The 15,105-nt window shown below is 44.2% G+C and overlaps 1 protein-coding gene across 3 annotated transcripts; it reads right to left on the bottom strand.

The window, feature by feature from the left end:
• Window positions 1-560: 560 nt before the first annotated feature.
• RFXAP (regulatory factor X associated protein) lies at window positions 561-4,902 on the bottom strand. 3 transcript variants are annotated; one of them, XR_003706353.2, is made up of 4 exons: window positions 4,125-4,899; window positions 2,147-2,254; window positions 1,918-2,007; window positions 561-1,771 (listed from the first exon to the last, which is right to left on the bottom strand). XR_003706353.2 is itself a non-coding variant. In XM_028726514.2 (3 exons), the coding sequence occupies exons 1-3, from the start codon at window positions 4,656-4,658 to the stop codon at window positions 1,661-1,663; spliced, it is 753 nt and encodes a 250-aa protein (XP_028582347.2). In that variant the 5' UTR covers window positions 4,659-4,892; the 3' UTR covers window positions 561-1,660. The 3 variants fall into 3 exon arrangements, 2 of the variants coding, with proteins under 2 accessions (XP_028582347.2, XP_077783275.1); XM_028726514.2 differs by lacking the exon at window positions 1,918-2,007 and having other exon boundaries at window positions 4,125-4,892; XM_077927149.1 differs by lacking the exons at window positions 1,918-2,007; window positions 2,147-2,254 and having other exon boundaries at window positions 4,125-4,902.
• Window positions 4,903-15,105: the final 10,203 nt, after the last annotated feature.

Below are 15,105 nucleotides of genomic sequence, written 5' to 3'. Positions count from 1 at the left end.
CCTCTCACATCTGTATTACAATTTTCAACTGAACTCTGAGGTATATATTTCCATCTATTTGACTGCTTCCAGACCAAGGACCCTTTTTACGTGCACATCTGATCTAAGATATTCTCCTAATAAATGTTGTCTTTCCTAAAGCTTCTTTGCTTTGTTAGCTCCAAAGTAGCTTCTGTTACGACACCTTGCACTAACTGTAGGAGATTGCAAGGGGCATGTGGACAGAAATCCTCACTCAGTACAATGGGTTATATCAGGCATAGGCTAGCTCGGCCCTCCAGGTGTTTTGGGACTACAATTCCCATCATCCCTGACCACTGGTCCTGTTAGCTAGGTATCATGGGAGTTGTAGTCCCAAAACATCTGTACGATACAACTGCAAGGTAGATAATGCCACTTTTGACGAGCTAAGATTAGCACTCTTAGCAAAATGCTGGAATATTTCATTCCTATTTTACTGCACTAGACTCAATTATGTGCCCCATGATATAATAAATCTGACAAGGAAGGTTACTGTAAACAACAGTTAATTTCCTTCATGCAGAATTGAAAAATGCAAGTCAAGGTGAAAACATTTAATTTGCAAATGAAAGAACAGACAAGCGACATATCTTTTAAATCACTCAACACAGCTTAGAGTTCTTTCTCTAAAAACAGTAGCCTAGAAAACATACACATTTACTTCAGCTTATCAATAACTAGTCAGGAAATTGCTATGAAAGAACAGGACACTAATTATATACAATATGTACAGTTTTTAAATGCTTTAAAAATCTGATGTACAAAAGTTAACTTAAATGACATTTTTCAAAAAGTTTCAAAAAATCCTTGAACACGTTCAAAAATAGCCTGAAAATTACAAAGATACAAAACTGATACCTTAATGTATCCTTGTATGAACAATTTGTGTTCTTTAGTAAACAAGTCATTAAAAATATAAAATTAATATAAATAAGCTCAAATGGATGCCTCTTTATGAATCATGTCAGTAATATACTGCAATACTCACACTAATACTTAAATCATGTTTACAAAAATGCTCATGAAATTAATACCAACCGAGTATACATTATTTTATAATGCAATATAGAAACTGATCGACTAGATTGGCCAGAGTGTCAAATGCCACACCAGTGTTAGAATGGTGGGCCAAATCTTGCTGAACTTCCCTCACAAAGCTGTAAGCCCAGCATTCCCCTCTCCTACATCCCTGAGCAACAGAGGCTACTAGATTGGCTCAAAGTTTACAATTTAAAACTTCCATAGAAAGTAAGTATTGCTTTTTCAATGACTGTCATCGAAGAATAACTTTATGCAAGATATAAAAAATTTTCACATAGTAAAACATTAAAATAATTAAATTGGTTTTTATTTGATCTATTAATTTCTCTCTCCCAGAACACTAAAACTTGGCTTCCAAAATATTAACAGAAGGTTTCAGTGGACGGAGAGAAGATGTATCAAAGCAAACAAAAACAATTACAAATAAATAAATTCGGGGGGGGAAACCAAATAGGTTTTCTTACTTGTCCAATAGAAAATAAAAGCACAGCATAAAACAGCTAGAGCAGCTTGTAGGCCTCTGTTAGTCAACTTCTTTCCTTCATCCACCATTCCAACATGAAACTGAGCTGAGGGTATTTGAACTACATTCCTATCCTCACACTGGTGCTCCTGGAAACTGTTGCTGCCTTTGCTCCAATGCTTGTTGACTTAGTAGCTGCTGTCGTTTCTGGAGAAAATGTACAACTTCTGGACTTCTCAGAAGGGACTAAAAAGAGACAAAAGACACCAAATTAGACAATGTCTGCAATCTTCCCCTTCCACACACCGAGTACAAGGTATGCAAGGATTTCTTAGCGCCAAAATACACCTCCCACCTCCCAGCATAATAGAGGTGGTGAGCATGCAACACACCTAACCAGGCACCAAAAGATAAGGCCCTCTGCTCTTCATTGGATGCATTCAGCATTCTCATGAGCTGGATTTAAGTTCTGCATGTAGGGCCTAAAAAAGTGGTACAGAGGATGTGCCAAGAGAAAACATGATCACTTATGTTCAACATATGAACTGACTTTTTAAATATCATCATCATGATGCAGGAATCCTCTGGACACTTTCTATTTCAAAGGCCAGAAGCACTTACCAGTCTTTTGTGGTTCAACACTTGTTCCAAAAGTGTAGGTTTTGCTGGCCGATCGCCAATGTTGCCTGTTCTTTGCTTTGACATGGAAACTGAACTTTCAGTGCAATCCTGACCACACAAAAAACAGAGGGGGGAAATGTACTTATTCTCACTAGAAAGCACTAATGGGAAGTTTCAATACAATACTTCTCAATGACTTTTCCTGAAAAATTATGAACACAGTGCAATTTAGTGCTGACTACTGGGGAAGTGGGAATAGCTAGAAATTGCTTCCCTCCCTATCCTATTGATGGAAACAACTGAGTGGCAATTGGATACAACTCTCAGCCATTATTAGGACACTGACACACAGATGATTAATAATGTTTCTTGGCAAAGGTAACTAAAGACAGATTTACATTATACCAGGGGTCGGCAAACTACTGTCCAGGGGCTGGATGTGGCCCCCCAGGCTCATAAATCCAGCCCGTGGACCCTGCTGCCTGCTCGGTCAGTCCCTGTGCACTGTGGGCGCCTTGCCGCACAGGGACTGACTTCCACGACACTGGCATGGCTTCTAGGTGGGCGGTGATGCTGGCGCAGCTTCAGATTGGCTGCGAAGCTCCAGCAGCCAATCCAAAGCTGCAGATGGCTCTGGGCAGGTGGCGATGCTGGCGTGGCTTCCGATTGCCAAATAATGAATTCTGTGACAAAGGTAAAGAGCTCTAACAGAGATCTGTGACAAAAATGTAGCAGCCTTTAAAAACTCCCAACTTTGTTTCATGGAAGGCATGACAGATTGGTTTCACACCAGTTCCAAGCTAGCTGTAATGTGTAGGTCGGACTCTGAAAAACTAAAAAATCAGGACACTTGTCAATGAGGAGACATGTTTTCAGTGTTATCCCAAACGATGGAACTCATTCCCATTAGAAATCAGGGAGGCACTGCCCCTGCTAAATTTCAGGGTCCAAGTTAGCAACCGTTTTATTTCAGGGGGACTTTGCACCATTAATAATGTTGTTGCTGTTGTTGTTCAGGAGGTCTTTGCACCATTAATATTGTTGTTGTTGTTAATTAAACTTCTATATTGCCCTACATCCAAAGATCACAGGGCGGTTTGTAGTATAAAAACACAAAATATATAACAACAGCACCCCCTGAGTGATGTACTCTGATATTTTAATTTATGTTTTAAATATGTAGTATGTTTTTTTTAAGCTACTCTGATATGTGGTATTAAGTGACACATAAATGTTTAAACAAATAAACAAACAAAACTATGTGCAAGCTAACCTGTGGGCATTGCACCAGTGCAGCAATGTTGTCATGGAGATGGTATATATATAAAAAATGCAACCACAAAAATGGCATTCTGAAGTTATTTCAGCACCTCAAAATATACCTACTTAGAACAGGGGTGAGGAACCTGTGGTCCCCCAGGTGCTCATGGCCTCCCCCTGCCATCACAGGCAGCCAGCTAGCTGGGGTCAGAAATGATCATTCTAGCCATGGTCCTGCCGCACCTAGAAGGCCACAGGTTCCCATCCCGGAGTTGGTTGCTCATGTTCAAGGGCCAGTGATGGTACTACAGCTACACTGCTGTAAAAAGGGAAAGAACTCATTTTCCTGCTTTACACACCTCACGACAGAAAACTGCCTGCGTGTAGGTGCGAGGAGGAAGAGGGAACAAGCTTGTTTTGTCCTTGCTCTGGAGCACTCAAACCAATGGCTTCAAGTTACAGGAAAGGAGATTCTGACAAAACATCAGGGGAAACTTTCCGACAGTGAAGGGGGCGAAACGGTCTCCCTCGGGCTCTCCTTCCTTGGAGGCTTTTAAGCGGAGGTAGGATGGATACTTGAGCTGGGAGTCCTGCCTTGAAGGGGGTTGGACTAGAGGATCTTTGGGGGTCCCTTCCTACTCTGCGATTCTCTGATTCCCAGGATCCCAGCTCCAGAAATGCGCTCTTCTCAGCGGTTTCCCCGTGCCCCTCTCCTCACCTCGATTCTCGCGCTGCCTCCGGGAGAGATCCCAGCTCCAGCCTGCGCGGCGGCGGCAGCAGCAGCAGCTGTGGCAGAGCAAGGGGCGCCTCCTCCTGCTCCGCCTCCGCCACTTCCAGCGCCCCCCAAGGCCTGGTCGCTCTTCTTGCGCTTGTACTTGTCCTTGTACATCTTGTTGCGGTGCCTCTTGCACATCCAGGGCTTGCGCTGCTTGGCCACTTGCGTGGTGGTCTCGCTGCAGCCTTTGTAGGTGCAGCTCTTGCAGCCGCCGCCTCCTCCTCCTCCTCCTCCCGACTGGGCGCCGCCCTCCTCGTCGTCGTCCAGATCCTCCAGGCCTCCGCCGGGGCTGCCGGCGCTGTCGCCTCCGCCCCCCTCGCCGTCCGCGTCGCCCCCCGCCGCCGGGCCCAGCTCGTAGAAGACCATGAGGCCCGAGGGCGCCTCCGAGGCCCCCCGCGACGGCGGCTGCGGCTGCCGCACCACCTGGGGCTGCAGCAAGGCGCCCACCGCCTCCCCGTCCCCGCCGCAGGGCTGCATCACCAGCAGCGTGAGCGGCTGCGGCGGGGAGGGGGAAGGCGACGACGAGGAGAAAGCGGCCGAGCTGCCGCTCGTGTTTCCGGAAGGCTCCGTCCCTCCGGCAGGCCTCGCAGCCAGGGCCTCTCGCAGGGCCCCTCGGCTGCCACAGCAACGGCAAACGGGCGCCACGGGCCGGGCGCTGACAGGTTGGCGGCTACTACGCACGCGCGGCGAAGGCGGCGCGCACGCGACCTCACCGCCTCCTTTTCCCCGGAAGCTCACTTAAGCGCGCAAGCGCAGAGGCGGCGACGGCGGGGCTTTCTCTCCCGCCTTCTCCGCTTGCGCGTGCGCATTGCAGGCCCGACGTCGCGCATGTTCAAAAAAGGCCGCTAGGGTAAGCGATCTCCTTTATGATATTGGAGTTAACGGGAGGATTCGTCGCGCGCATGCTCCGTCGCGTTGGCAGCCTGTTCGATGGGCGAGTGGGAAGCGACTGGGCTTCTAATAGCGGGGTGGGGAAAATCGCTTAGTCGGAAGTTCCACCAACTTCAGTGTGTTTTACTTCCCGGTTACAATGTAACAGTTCTAATCAATCAATCATTTTATTTGTAGTATGCCGCCTTTTCATAGTTCGAACTCAAGGCGGCTTACAACATAAAAAATTGACATAACTGCAAATATAACAAAAGAAGTCATAAACAAAACATGACCAAATTGAACAATTTCCTCATAAATGGTAAAATCCAGAATAAAGATACTAAACATTAATAGCAACAACAGCAACAGCTGCACAAAAAACAACAACCAAAAGAAAACACAACCCAAACAACGCCCCAGCCCAAGAGCCTGTTCAGCAGCTTTAGGTTTTGTAGTGGAGTCCGTCAGGGACTTGGTGGGGAAAGGCCTGCAAGGCAGGCAGCAGTCTTCCAGGACTCTCAGAACATACGGTTTCTTAAACAGATGCAAAGTTTACCCACCAGGAGAAGCAAAAGTGAAAATGGAACTAGAGGGGACTGTCCAAGCTGACTGCAGTGGAGAATGCACAAAATGTCTGAAAAAGGTATAAGACATTCTGAAACCTCCTGAAATCTTGACACAGCTCAGCAGAGATTGGGGGTGGCGTCCAACCTTTGTAAAGTGTAAAGGACCCTTGGATGGTTTAGTCCAGTCAAAGGCAACTATGGGGTGCAGCACTCACATTTGTAACAATATAGCGCAGCAGGTTGGTGTCATAATGTTTTCTAAACTGTGCGTTCACTCCTGGGCAGAATATGTATCTTGTTGCATCCCTTTAAAGCCAACAGCTTTGTTGCAACACCACAGAAGAGAATAGGCATGCTATATGTGTGTGAGAGTGTACAGAGATATAGTTACATAATTTTATTATATAACAGCTTTATCAAACAATGAATATAAAATTGAGTGGATCACATCTCAGTCAGTACACTACATGGAAATGATCACGTGTCATCTTGTCTAACAGCAAACACTAGATGCATTATTTTATTTTGAGAGCTCATGATTTGCTTTATGGCTTATGCATTTTAAAGTGGGCGAGAGGTTCTCCACCCCAGTTTTAAGGGTCAAAACCAGTGGTCCTAGAAAGGCACTGGTAAGTAGTGCAGCTGGTATATAAATCCAACAGGATTTATATGGTGAACCGTATTGTGAACCAGCTAACCTTTCTAGATCTTCTTTCAAGGCAACCCCAAAGAGACTGTGTTGCAGTGGTGTAGTCTGCACATGATGAGAGCATCGGCCACTGTGGCAAGGCCAGCCCCTCTCCAGATAGGGGTGCAGTTGACGTAACTGCCAAAGCTGGGATAAAGCTTTCCTGGTACTGAAAGTGATTCTACTGAAATCTGGCTACAGTTTTAAGAAGCAAACAAACTTATTTTATCATATGAGCTAGTCAAGGAGAGAGAGGTCTTAGCACAGGCACCCCCAAACTCGGCCCTCCAGATGTTTTGGGACTACAACTCCCACCATCCCTAGCTAACAGGACCAGTGGTCAGGGATGATGGGAATTGTAGTCCCAAAACATCTGGACGGCCGAGTTTGGGGGCGCCTGTCTTAGAACAATAGTAGAGCTTTGTGGATAGAATAACTTAGGTTCACCCTCAGCATCTCTAGTTAAAGATCTCTACTTGAGATCAGGGAGAGAAACTTCAAGTCAATGTAGACTGACAATACCCAGCAAGAGGAGCCAATTTGCCTGTCTGAGTATAGAGCAGATTCATAAGTGGCAAATTCCCTAGCCATAATTTATTATTTAAAATTTATCTGTAAATGGACTATTGTTCTTTTTATCTTGTTATATATTTTTTTAAAAGACACAAAGGAATTGGGGGTGAGTGGGTGGGTGTTCTATCAGATGTAGCTTTAAAAACGTCATTGTAAAGGAAGACTAAGAAATGTGTGCATCTAATGGCATGCTAACCTTACAGAAAAAAACCATCTAAATGCAAATTACCTTACAATTGTTGTACTATTATAAAATGCTAAAAAAAACCAACCCACCTAAGATGACAATATGGGATTTTAAAACGCTGCTTTAAAAGATATGTGAAGATGTGATCATATACAATGTGAGTAGCATTTAGAACAGTTCTACATCACAATCCATTGCAGAGTCAAGGCACACCTAATAAACTCACTTATCGGTGCCTAACTTTGCACAGGATTGGGCTGTTAAAATTACATTTCACAAAGGATTCCAAAAGGCTTTTAATTCTACTGCTTCTAGAGGTAAATAAGAGCCACAAATCTAATACAAACCTTCGTTTAGCTTACAAGCAAGATATATGCAGAGTCAAATATAACTTTTTGCTTTATTATGTGAAGTTATCACATGAAGCTGATTATGCTGGGGTAGGAAATTCGATCTGAATAGTGGGTTGTATCCCTCCCTCCCCCCAGCCCCTATGGGCCATTTTGACAGATGAGCAGGGCTTCCCATTACCTTAGGTAGCATATGTCAAATTGCAATCTTTTGCCCTAATGTTCATCACTTTATGCTTGTTTATGTTGAATTGCATTTGCCATTTTACTGCCCATTCACTCAGTTTGGAGAGGTCCTTTTTTGTTCTAAAGACCCTGAACAACTTCATATCATCAGCAAACATGGACCCTTCACTGCTCACTAAGTCTAGAGTATCTGAAGAAGTGTGTATGAAAGCTCATACCTTGAAAGCTTATACTTAGTTGGTCTTTAAGGTGCTACTGGAACATCTTTCAATATATTTTTTTAAAAAATCTTTCATCATTGTTATTAAGTCTAGACAGTTTATGAATTAGTTAAAAAGCACAGGTAGGTCCCAATACTGATCCTTGGGTATTCCACTTTCTACATCTCTCCATCGGGAAAACCGTCCACTTATTCCTACTCTCTGCTTCCTGTCACTTAGCCAGTTCCTGATCCACACAAGGGCCTCACGTCTTCTTTCATGCCTGCTATGCTTATTCAGGAATCTTTGGAGAGGTATGTTGTCAAAAGCTTTTTGAAAATGCACTGTGTCAATCAGATCACTTCTATGCTTGTTGACACTCTCAAACAATTCTAATAGGTTAGTGAGACAGGACTTGCAGTACTCTTGCAGAAGTCATGATGGTCCCACTTCAGGAAGAATTGTTCTACCTGCTTCTGTATGCAGGAATAACTTTCTGACACCTGTTCAGCCGTGGAACGGACGATCTCAGAAGGTGGTGGACTCCTTCATTGGTGGTTTTAAAGCAGAATTTGGATGCCCATCTGCCAGGGATTCTTTAGCTGTGATTCTTGCATTACAGAGGGTTAACCTGGATGACCTTCAGGCTCACTTCCAAATCTACAATTCTATAGTTATTCTGTTTTAACAATATTTTCCCACAGCTTTCCAGTCCCAATTCTCAGGGAATTCTACCTTCCACATCCCTCCATTGAGAGAACAGTCCGTATAGTCCTGCTTTCTGATAATTAACCAGTTACTGAGGTTTACCAGTTAACCAGGACCTCGCCTCTTATTTCATGACTGCTAAGCATATCAAATCTAAAACCTCAGTATCTTGCAGAAGGAATCTAATTTCTGCTACTGCATTTCGCTCCCAAGTGCTCCCACTGTGCTGTTACCCCAGACAGCTAATTTGCATTTGCTCTTCCTGCTTAAAAAATCACTGCAATATGTGTAAAACACAACTATGCCACCTGATTACATATCAAAACAGTATCATTTGCCATTCTGGATTTTTATTTTCACCCAGTGATCATAATCTATCCTGGTTGTGCCATGTTTTATTCAGATCCGTATGGAAAACAACAATCAGAATAATTTTAGTATTTGAAAGACCTTCATGAATGTTAGTGACATCATGCTTGATCTTTCTAATGAAACCACCACTTAGCTGTCTCATGAAAGAATTTTATTCCAAACAAGAAACTGTTACTGCTGAAGGGAGGATTCTTCCAAACCAGAAACTAACAATAGAAGCCAGCAAGTGGTCCCAGATTGTGTCTTAGCTTTTGTGCCAGGTAATTAAAGCTCTTTAAGGAGTCTTTTCCAGCTGAGAACTGTAAAGAACTAGATATCCTTCTGATTCATTAAATTAAGAAAGGGCCTTCAAATAATGGCCTTTAAAATGTCAGAAGGCAACTTAGCATAACACTCGACTGGCACAACGTCATGCACTGAAGTTTTTCTTTGAAGTAGTTTGATGGAATACATATTTCTTTTGTTTCCTGCAACCACAACAACGGCACATTGTGTATCATGCAGTTACAATTCTTGGAAAAGAGAAATATGAGTGTGCCTAAATCACTCTGCCATTGTGCAGTGGTTGAATACCTGCTTTGCAAACAGAAATCCCAGGTTTATTAAGTGTTGAGCATCACCAATAATTAAAATATTGTGCAGCATGACTGGGAGAAACACATCCCTGACACCCTACAAAGCTGCTTCCAAAAGCAGTAGGCCATTATGAGCTGTGCAGACCTATTGTCTAACTCAGTATAAGATTGCTTCACATAGCTTATTTTAAAGCACTTGTGTAAGGATTTCTGCAATAAAGTATGTGAAGCATCTTGAGGATGTTATTATTACTTACAATTTCTATCCCAACAGACCTCAGGATAGCAAGCACACCATGAAGTTAAAACAAAATCATAGAATTGTAGAGTTGGAATGGGTCTACGAGGGTCATCTAGTCCAACCCCCTGAAATGCAGGAATCTTTTTGCCCAACATGGGGCTTGAATACCATGACCCTGAGTTTAAGAATCTCATGCACATCCCACTGAGCTAAAAACGTATTAAAAATAATTTTTAAAACCCCATCTAAAAGCGTTTCAAAATATTTAGAACATTTGAAAACTTTTAAAAGCAACCACATAGCCTTGCAGTTGGTAATTCCGATGTTGCCAGTTATCTTTCAGCCATCAAATACCTGAGTAAGCAGGAATGTTTTCAAATTTCTCCTGAAAGGCAATAATGAGAGAGACAAGATGCAAAGTGCATCACGGAGGGCATTCCACAGGTGGGGAACTGCCACAGAGAGGACCCTGTCTCAATAATTACAGGTAGTTTTATCAGATAGAATTATAACATAATGTTCTGCCTCCACTGCTGGACACAGTTGGCATCTGAATCCCAGTTTCTGGGAATCGCAGTGGCCACACTGCTGTTATGCTCAGGTTATCTTTACAGGCTTCCCATGGGCATCTGTTTGGCCACTGTGAGGACAGGATGCTGGACTAGATGGGCCATTGGCCTGGTCCACCTGGTGGTTCTTCTTATGTTCTTAATATAGCAACTGTCAGGGAATAGTCTGGATATGAAGATTGGGGAATGCAGTCACGGGCAGATCAGCTTCTCTCAGAAGAGGAGGGGGAATATTCCTCCCTCCTGCCCCCTCCAGTGTTTTCAGAAGCAGAGAGAGAGCCAGACACAGACACAGAAGCTGGACAGCTTAGAAAGGAGTTACCCAATTACGAGATAGTGACAAAGGAACCAGAATGGAGGGGACAGCAAGGAGAGATGTCAATTGAGAGTGTGGGGGACCCCCTTCCTCACCATGGACTCGGAAGTCTGAACATATCAGAGAACAAAGGAGGCAGGCATAGGGAGGGAGGAACTTCCCATTAGCGCCCGTCTTGCTGCAGAACAAAGTCAGAAGGAGGGTTTAGAGTAGGCAACTGCCCTCCTTGCGGAGAGCTGTGTATTTGTGCTTGCAACATGAAGCTGTAATAAAAAGGACTGTAAATCTATCAACTGCTTGATAATTCTTACCTGTGAAGTTACTGAAGTGAGGGGAGGACTCTCCGAGCTTGGCAGCAACTTGCATTGCACCAGTGGAATACCTTCAACGATTGTCTAGCCTGATTGGCAGCAGTTGTGTAGCATCCCAGGCAGAAGTTCCTTCACATCACCAGTCACCTATTTCTCTTAACTCAGGGATGGGGAAGCTGTGGCCCTGCAGATGTTGAGAGTCCAACATCTGGAAAGCCGCAGGTTCTCTATCCCTGATTGAACTAGAGATGCCAAAGACCGAACTTGGGTCATACCACAAGGAAAGCGTAGGCTTTACCATGGAGCTGCTGTCAAAAAACAATCCTATCCTGCTCTTATAGTTCCAACTTTAAAAATATAAGCCTCCCAAGATCTAACACGAGCAGCTCGGTTTCCTTATATAGATGGGTCTGGTGTAGAAGTTGCCCTTTAGAGACTTGAACTAATGATCAACTGTGAACTTAGCAATGCCCCAATTGTTCCACCTCCCACATTTACAGATCAGCCTTGCTAGAGAATTGGATGGCTCGGTCCCAACCAAGACACCTGCCCTTTAGAACATCATAAATTACACAGTTAGATCAGGGTGGGGTGGGAGGGAAGCAGAGAGGAAGAAACTAATTGGTAGCGTTTGCGGGATTTGTTGTAGCACACATCAAAGATGTACAATTGTTAGTTAAAATTGCTTCCATCTGCTCATTCTGGCTCTAAATATAAATTTGGTATTTCAACAAAATAATGCGATAATATGCTTTCCTTTTTTTCTTTTAGCAGTGGTGGGGGAGAGTGGATGGAATAACTGCACGGAAGCAGATACTGTGATTCTTGCAGCCCTATCAGTACCTAAGCAAAAGCCCATTTGAATCAATGGAACTTTCCCCGTTTCAAGATCTATAGGTAGAAATGGGGGGGGGGGGGTAGTGCTTAAGATAATAGGCTGTGTAGACATTGCTGCCTTAAAACACTGGTAGAATTTTCTCAATTTGGATCAAAGCTTGTTTGGGAAGAAACACATCAAAATGAGATATTTCCAGAGGTGCAGCCGGGGCGGGGGGCGCTGCTGGGGTGATTGCCCCAGGCACATTTGAAGGGGGGGGGGTGTTCATGCTGCCCTCCCCGAACCAGCCCTGTGCTGCTTTGCAAGGCTGGGACCTGATCAGAAAAAGTTGCACAAATGGTGTTTTGTGATGCTAAGTTATTACAAGCAAGAAATCCTAAAACGCAGCTATCATGGAAGGGCGCTGCTCTTATGAATATTGCAGTGATTCCTGGTGTGTGGTGGTCGATTATAACCACTGATCATTTTTCCCTTTGGGGAACTTCCATGCTTTGAATATGTTCCTGCAGAGATTTTGCATAATAGCCATGGCAAATTAAAGCCATCCACTTTCAAATTCAGCTCACTCACAGATCGTGGTCTCTCACACTTTCATAGGCAGGAAAATACATCTGAGCCAATGAAATACCCATCCCCAGAGGATTTCGTTTTTCCAGGACGCCATCTCTGAATAAAACACTTCATTAGCAAATGTGCTCTGTTCCACTGCCATCATCTGATCAGGGATTTTGAGCAAATGTCACAGCTGAAAGCAGAATCAACTACTGATGAAGAGGTAGCAGATGGGCCCAAGGCCCATATTGGGTGGGAAGTAAACAAACAAACAAACAAATAAATAAATAAATATGTAGGCCCTGAGACTTATGCTGTTACTGAAAAATATAAGTGAATAAAAGATACTTGTGTGTGTATGTGTAAGGTAAAGGGACCCCTGACCATTAGGTCCAGTCGTGGCCAACTCTGGGGTTGCGGTGCTCATCTCACTTTATTGGCCGAGGGAGCCGGCGTACAGCTTCTGCGTCATGTGGCCTGCATGACTAAGCCGCTTCTGGCAAACCAGAGCAGTGCACGGAAATGCTGTTTACCTTCCTGCCGGAGCGGTACCCATTTATCTACTTGCATTTTGACGTGCTTTCGAACTGCTAGGTTGGCAGGAGCAGGGACCGAAGACGGGAGCTCACCCCGCCGCGGGGATTCGAACCAACGACCTTCTGATCGGCAAGTCCTAGGCTCTGTGGTTTAACCCACAGCACCACCCGCATCTCTTGTTTGTGTGTGTAAGAATAAATAAATACTTTACATCTGCAAGGAGGAACATTTTCTCCTGGAAGAAGATCCCAGCACTAGTTCATGACAAGACTGTAGCGTATTCTGAAATGAGCACATTGCTGAAATCAACTCATTGTGCAATTCATCAGCTAAACTCCACAAATTTCCACTTTTCTGCCACAAATGTTCATTTCCCACAGACACTTTTTTGGAACATGTCCAGCTGCCTTTAGAGTTAAAATATGAATTTTACCACATTTTTTAAAGGCAGGAGATCCCTCACCCCAGCCTCATTATCATATCAAAGGCCTCTGCAGAATATGGAACAGCAGAAGTCCTAATGGGAAGAAGACTAGAGGCTTCAGAGCATTTTCTTCTTCGTGAAGTAGGCCTTCTGAATGGGATGCATGAAGTTCAGTATTATGGAGGGCGGTAGGCTGAAAAGGTTTATAGCTCCGCAGGCTCATCTGTTAAATTACTCAGCAGAAAACCCCATCAGCTTTAAAGATGAAGGGGGAAAGAGTGAAAGATTTATGAATTGAATAAAAAGTTAAATTGTGTGTGTATTTGGAAAGGGCGAGGAAATACATGCAGTAAAGTTTTCTACTTTTGGGATGCTGGTCAGCACATCCCAATAAAATAGCTTTAACAAGGACGCGAAGGCAGTCTCACTTCTGACTTTCAGGTGCCTCTTGAAGTCACTAAGGAATGTTTTTATTGCTTTTAATGATGGGGTTTTGCTTTGTGGTGGTGTTGTTGTTGTACACCACCTACCTTGATATGGCGGTAAAGGAATACTTTAATAAACAGATACAACCAACTACAGCTTTTTATTGCTTTGCCATCCTCCTTCTGTGACACACCCAAGCCATACCATCTTAGAGATCGACATTAAAGAGCCATCCGGCTGTGAATGTGGCCTCTGGCTTCTAGCAAATGCTGGCAGGCACCTACCTTGTCCTTTAGTAGGGCAGCCACTTAGAAAGAAGAAATGCATCTCTTAAAAAGAGGACAGAGATGTGCATAACACTTGCCATACAAATGCCATAAAATTTGCACATGCTGTTTTATATGCAAATCTAGACATAATAATGGTAAACAGAACTATAATTCATCTCCCTGCAGTGGGGAACCTGTCTGCTGTCCAGGTGGGCCACTGTTAATGGCCAATTTAAAGACCACTGTTATGTTTCTCTATCTTTAAGCTGGACTTGGACCAGACAGCCCTTCGAATAGAGGACTGCCCTCCGACAATGCTCCAAATAGAGGATTGTCTGCTGTAAAGTAGGACACATGGCCACTTTGTCATTCAGGAATTGCTGGAAACTACAAGAGGAGAGAGTACTCTTGTGCTTGAATCCTGCTTGCTGGTTTTCCACAGGTATCTGCTTGGGCATTGGAAGAACAAGTTCCTGGACTAGATGGGCCATTGGCATAATTCAGCAGACTCTTCTTAGAAATTGACTCCCCTGCCGGAGAAAGGATAGCTTGGAGCAGTTGAATAACAAACAACAACAACTATTACTACTACTACTTATTATTTACACCCCACCCATCTGGCCGGGCCTCCCCAGCCACTCTGGGTGGCTTCCAACAAAATATTAAAATACAGTAATGCATCAGATGTTAAAAGCTTCCCTAAACAGGGTTGCCTTCAGATGTCTTCTAAAAGTCTGGTAGTTGTTGTTCTCTTTGAGATCTGGTGGGAGGGTGTTCCACAGGGTGGGTGCCGCTACCGAGAAGGCCCTCTGCCCGGTTCCCTGTAACTTGGCTTCTCGCACTGAGGGAACTGCCAGAAGGCCCTTGTCACTGGGCCTCAGTGTCCGGGTAGAACGATGGGGGTGGAGATGCTCCTTCAGACATATTGGACCAAGGCCGTTTAGGGCTTTAAAGGTCAGCACCAACACTTTGAATTGTGCTCGGAAACGTACTGGGAGCCAATGTAGGTCTTTCAAGACCAGTGTTATGTGGTCTCGGTGGCCGCTCCCAGTCCAGTCTAGCTGCCGCATTCTGGAGATTCTTGAAGTTACAGGACAATCTCCCCTGTCTGAGAGGTCATGGTTAGAGCTGTTGTAGGTGCAGATCTGGCGGTTGTCAGTCAG

The sequence above is a fragment of the Podarcis muralis genome, chromosome 4 (genome assembly GCF_964188315.1).
Source record: "Podarcis muralis chromosome 4, rPodMur119.hap1.1, whole genome shotgun sequence".
Taxonomy (NCBI): Eukaryota; Metazoa; Chordata; class Lepidosauria; order Squamata; family Lacertidae; genus Podarcis; species Podarcis muralis.
This window is presented reverse-complemented; position numbering and strand designations above follow the sequence as displayed.

Coding starts and splice junctions, on each gene's coding strand:
- RFXAP (XM_028726514.2), bottom strand. CDS start 4,658: ATGCAGCCCTGCGGCGGGGACGGGGAGGCGGTGGGCGCCTTGCTGCAG. Junction 2,255..4,124: donor GAGGCAGCGCGAGAATCGAG/GTGAGGAGAGGG, acceptor TTGTGTGGTCAG/GATTGCACTGAAAGTTCAGT. Junction 1,772..2,146: donor TGTTGAACCACAAAAGACTG/GTAAGTGCTTCT, acceptor GTCTCTTTTTAG/TCCCTTCTGAGAAGTCCAGA.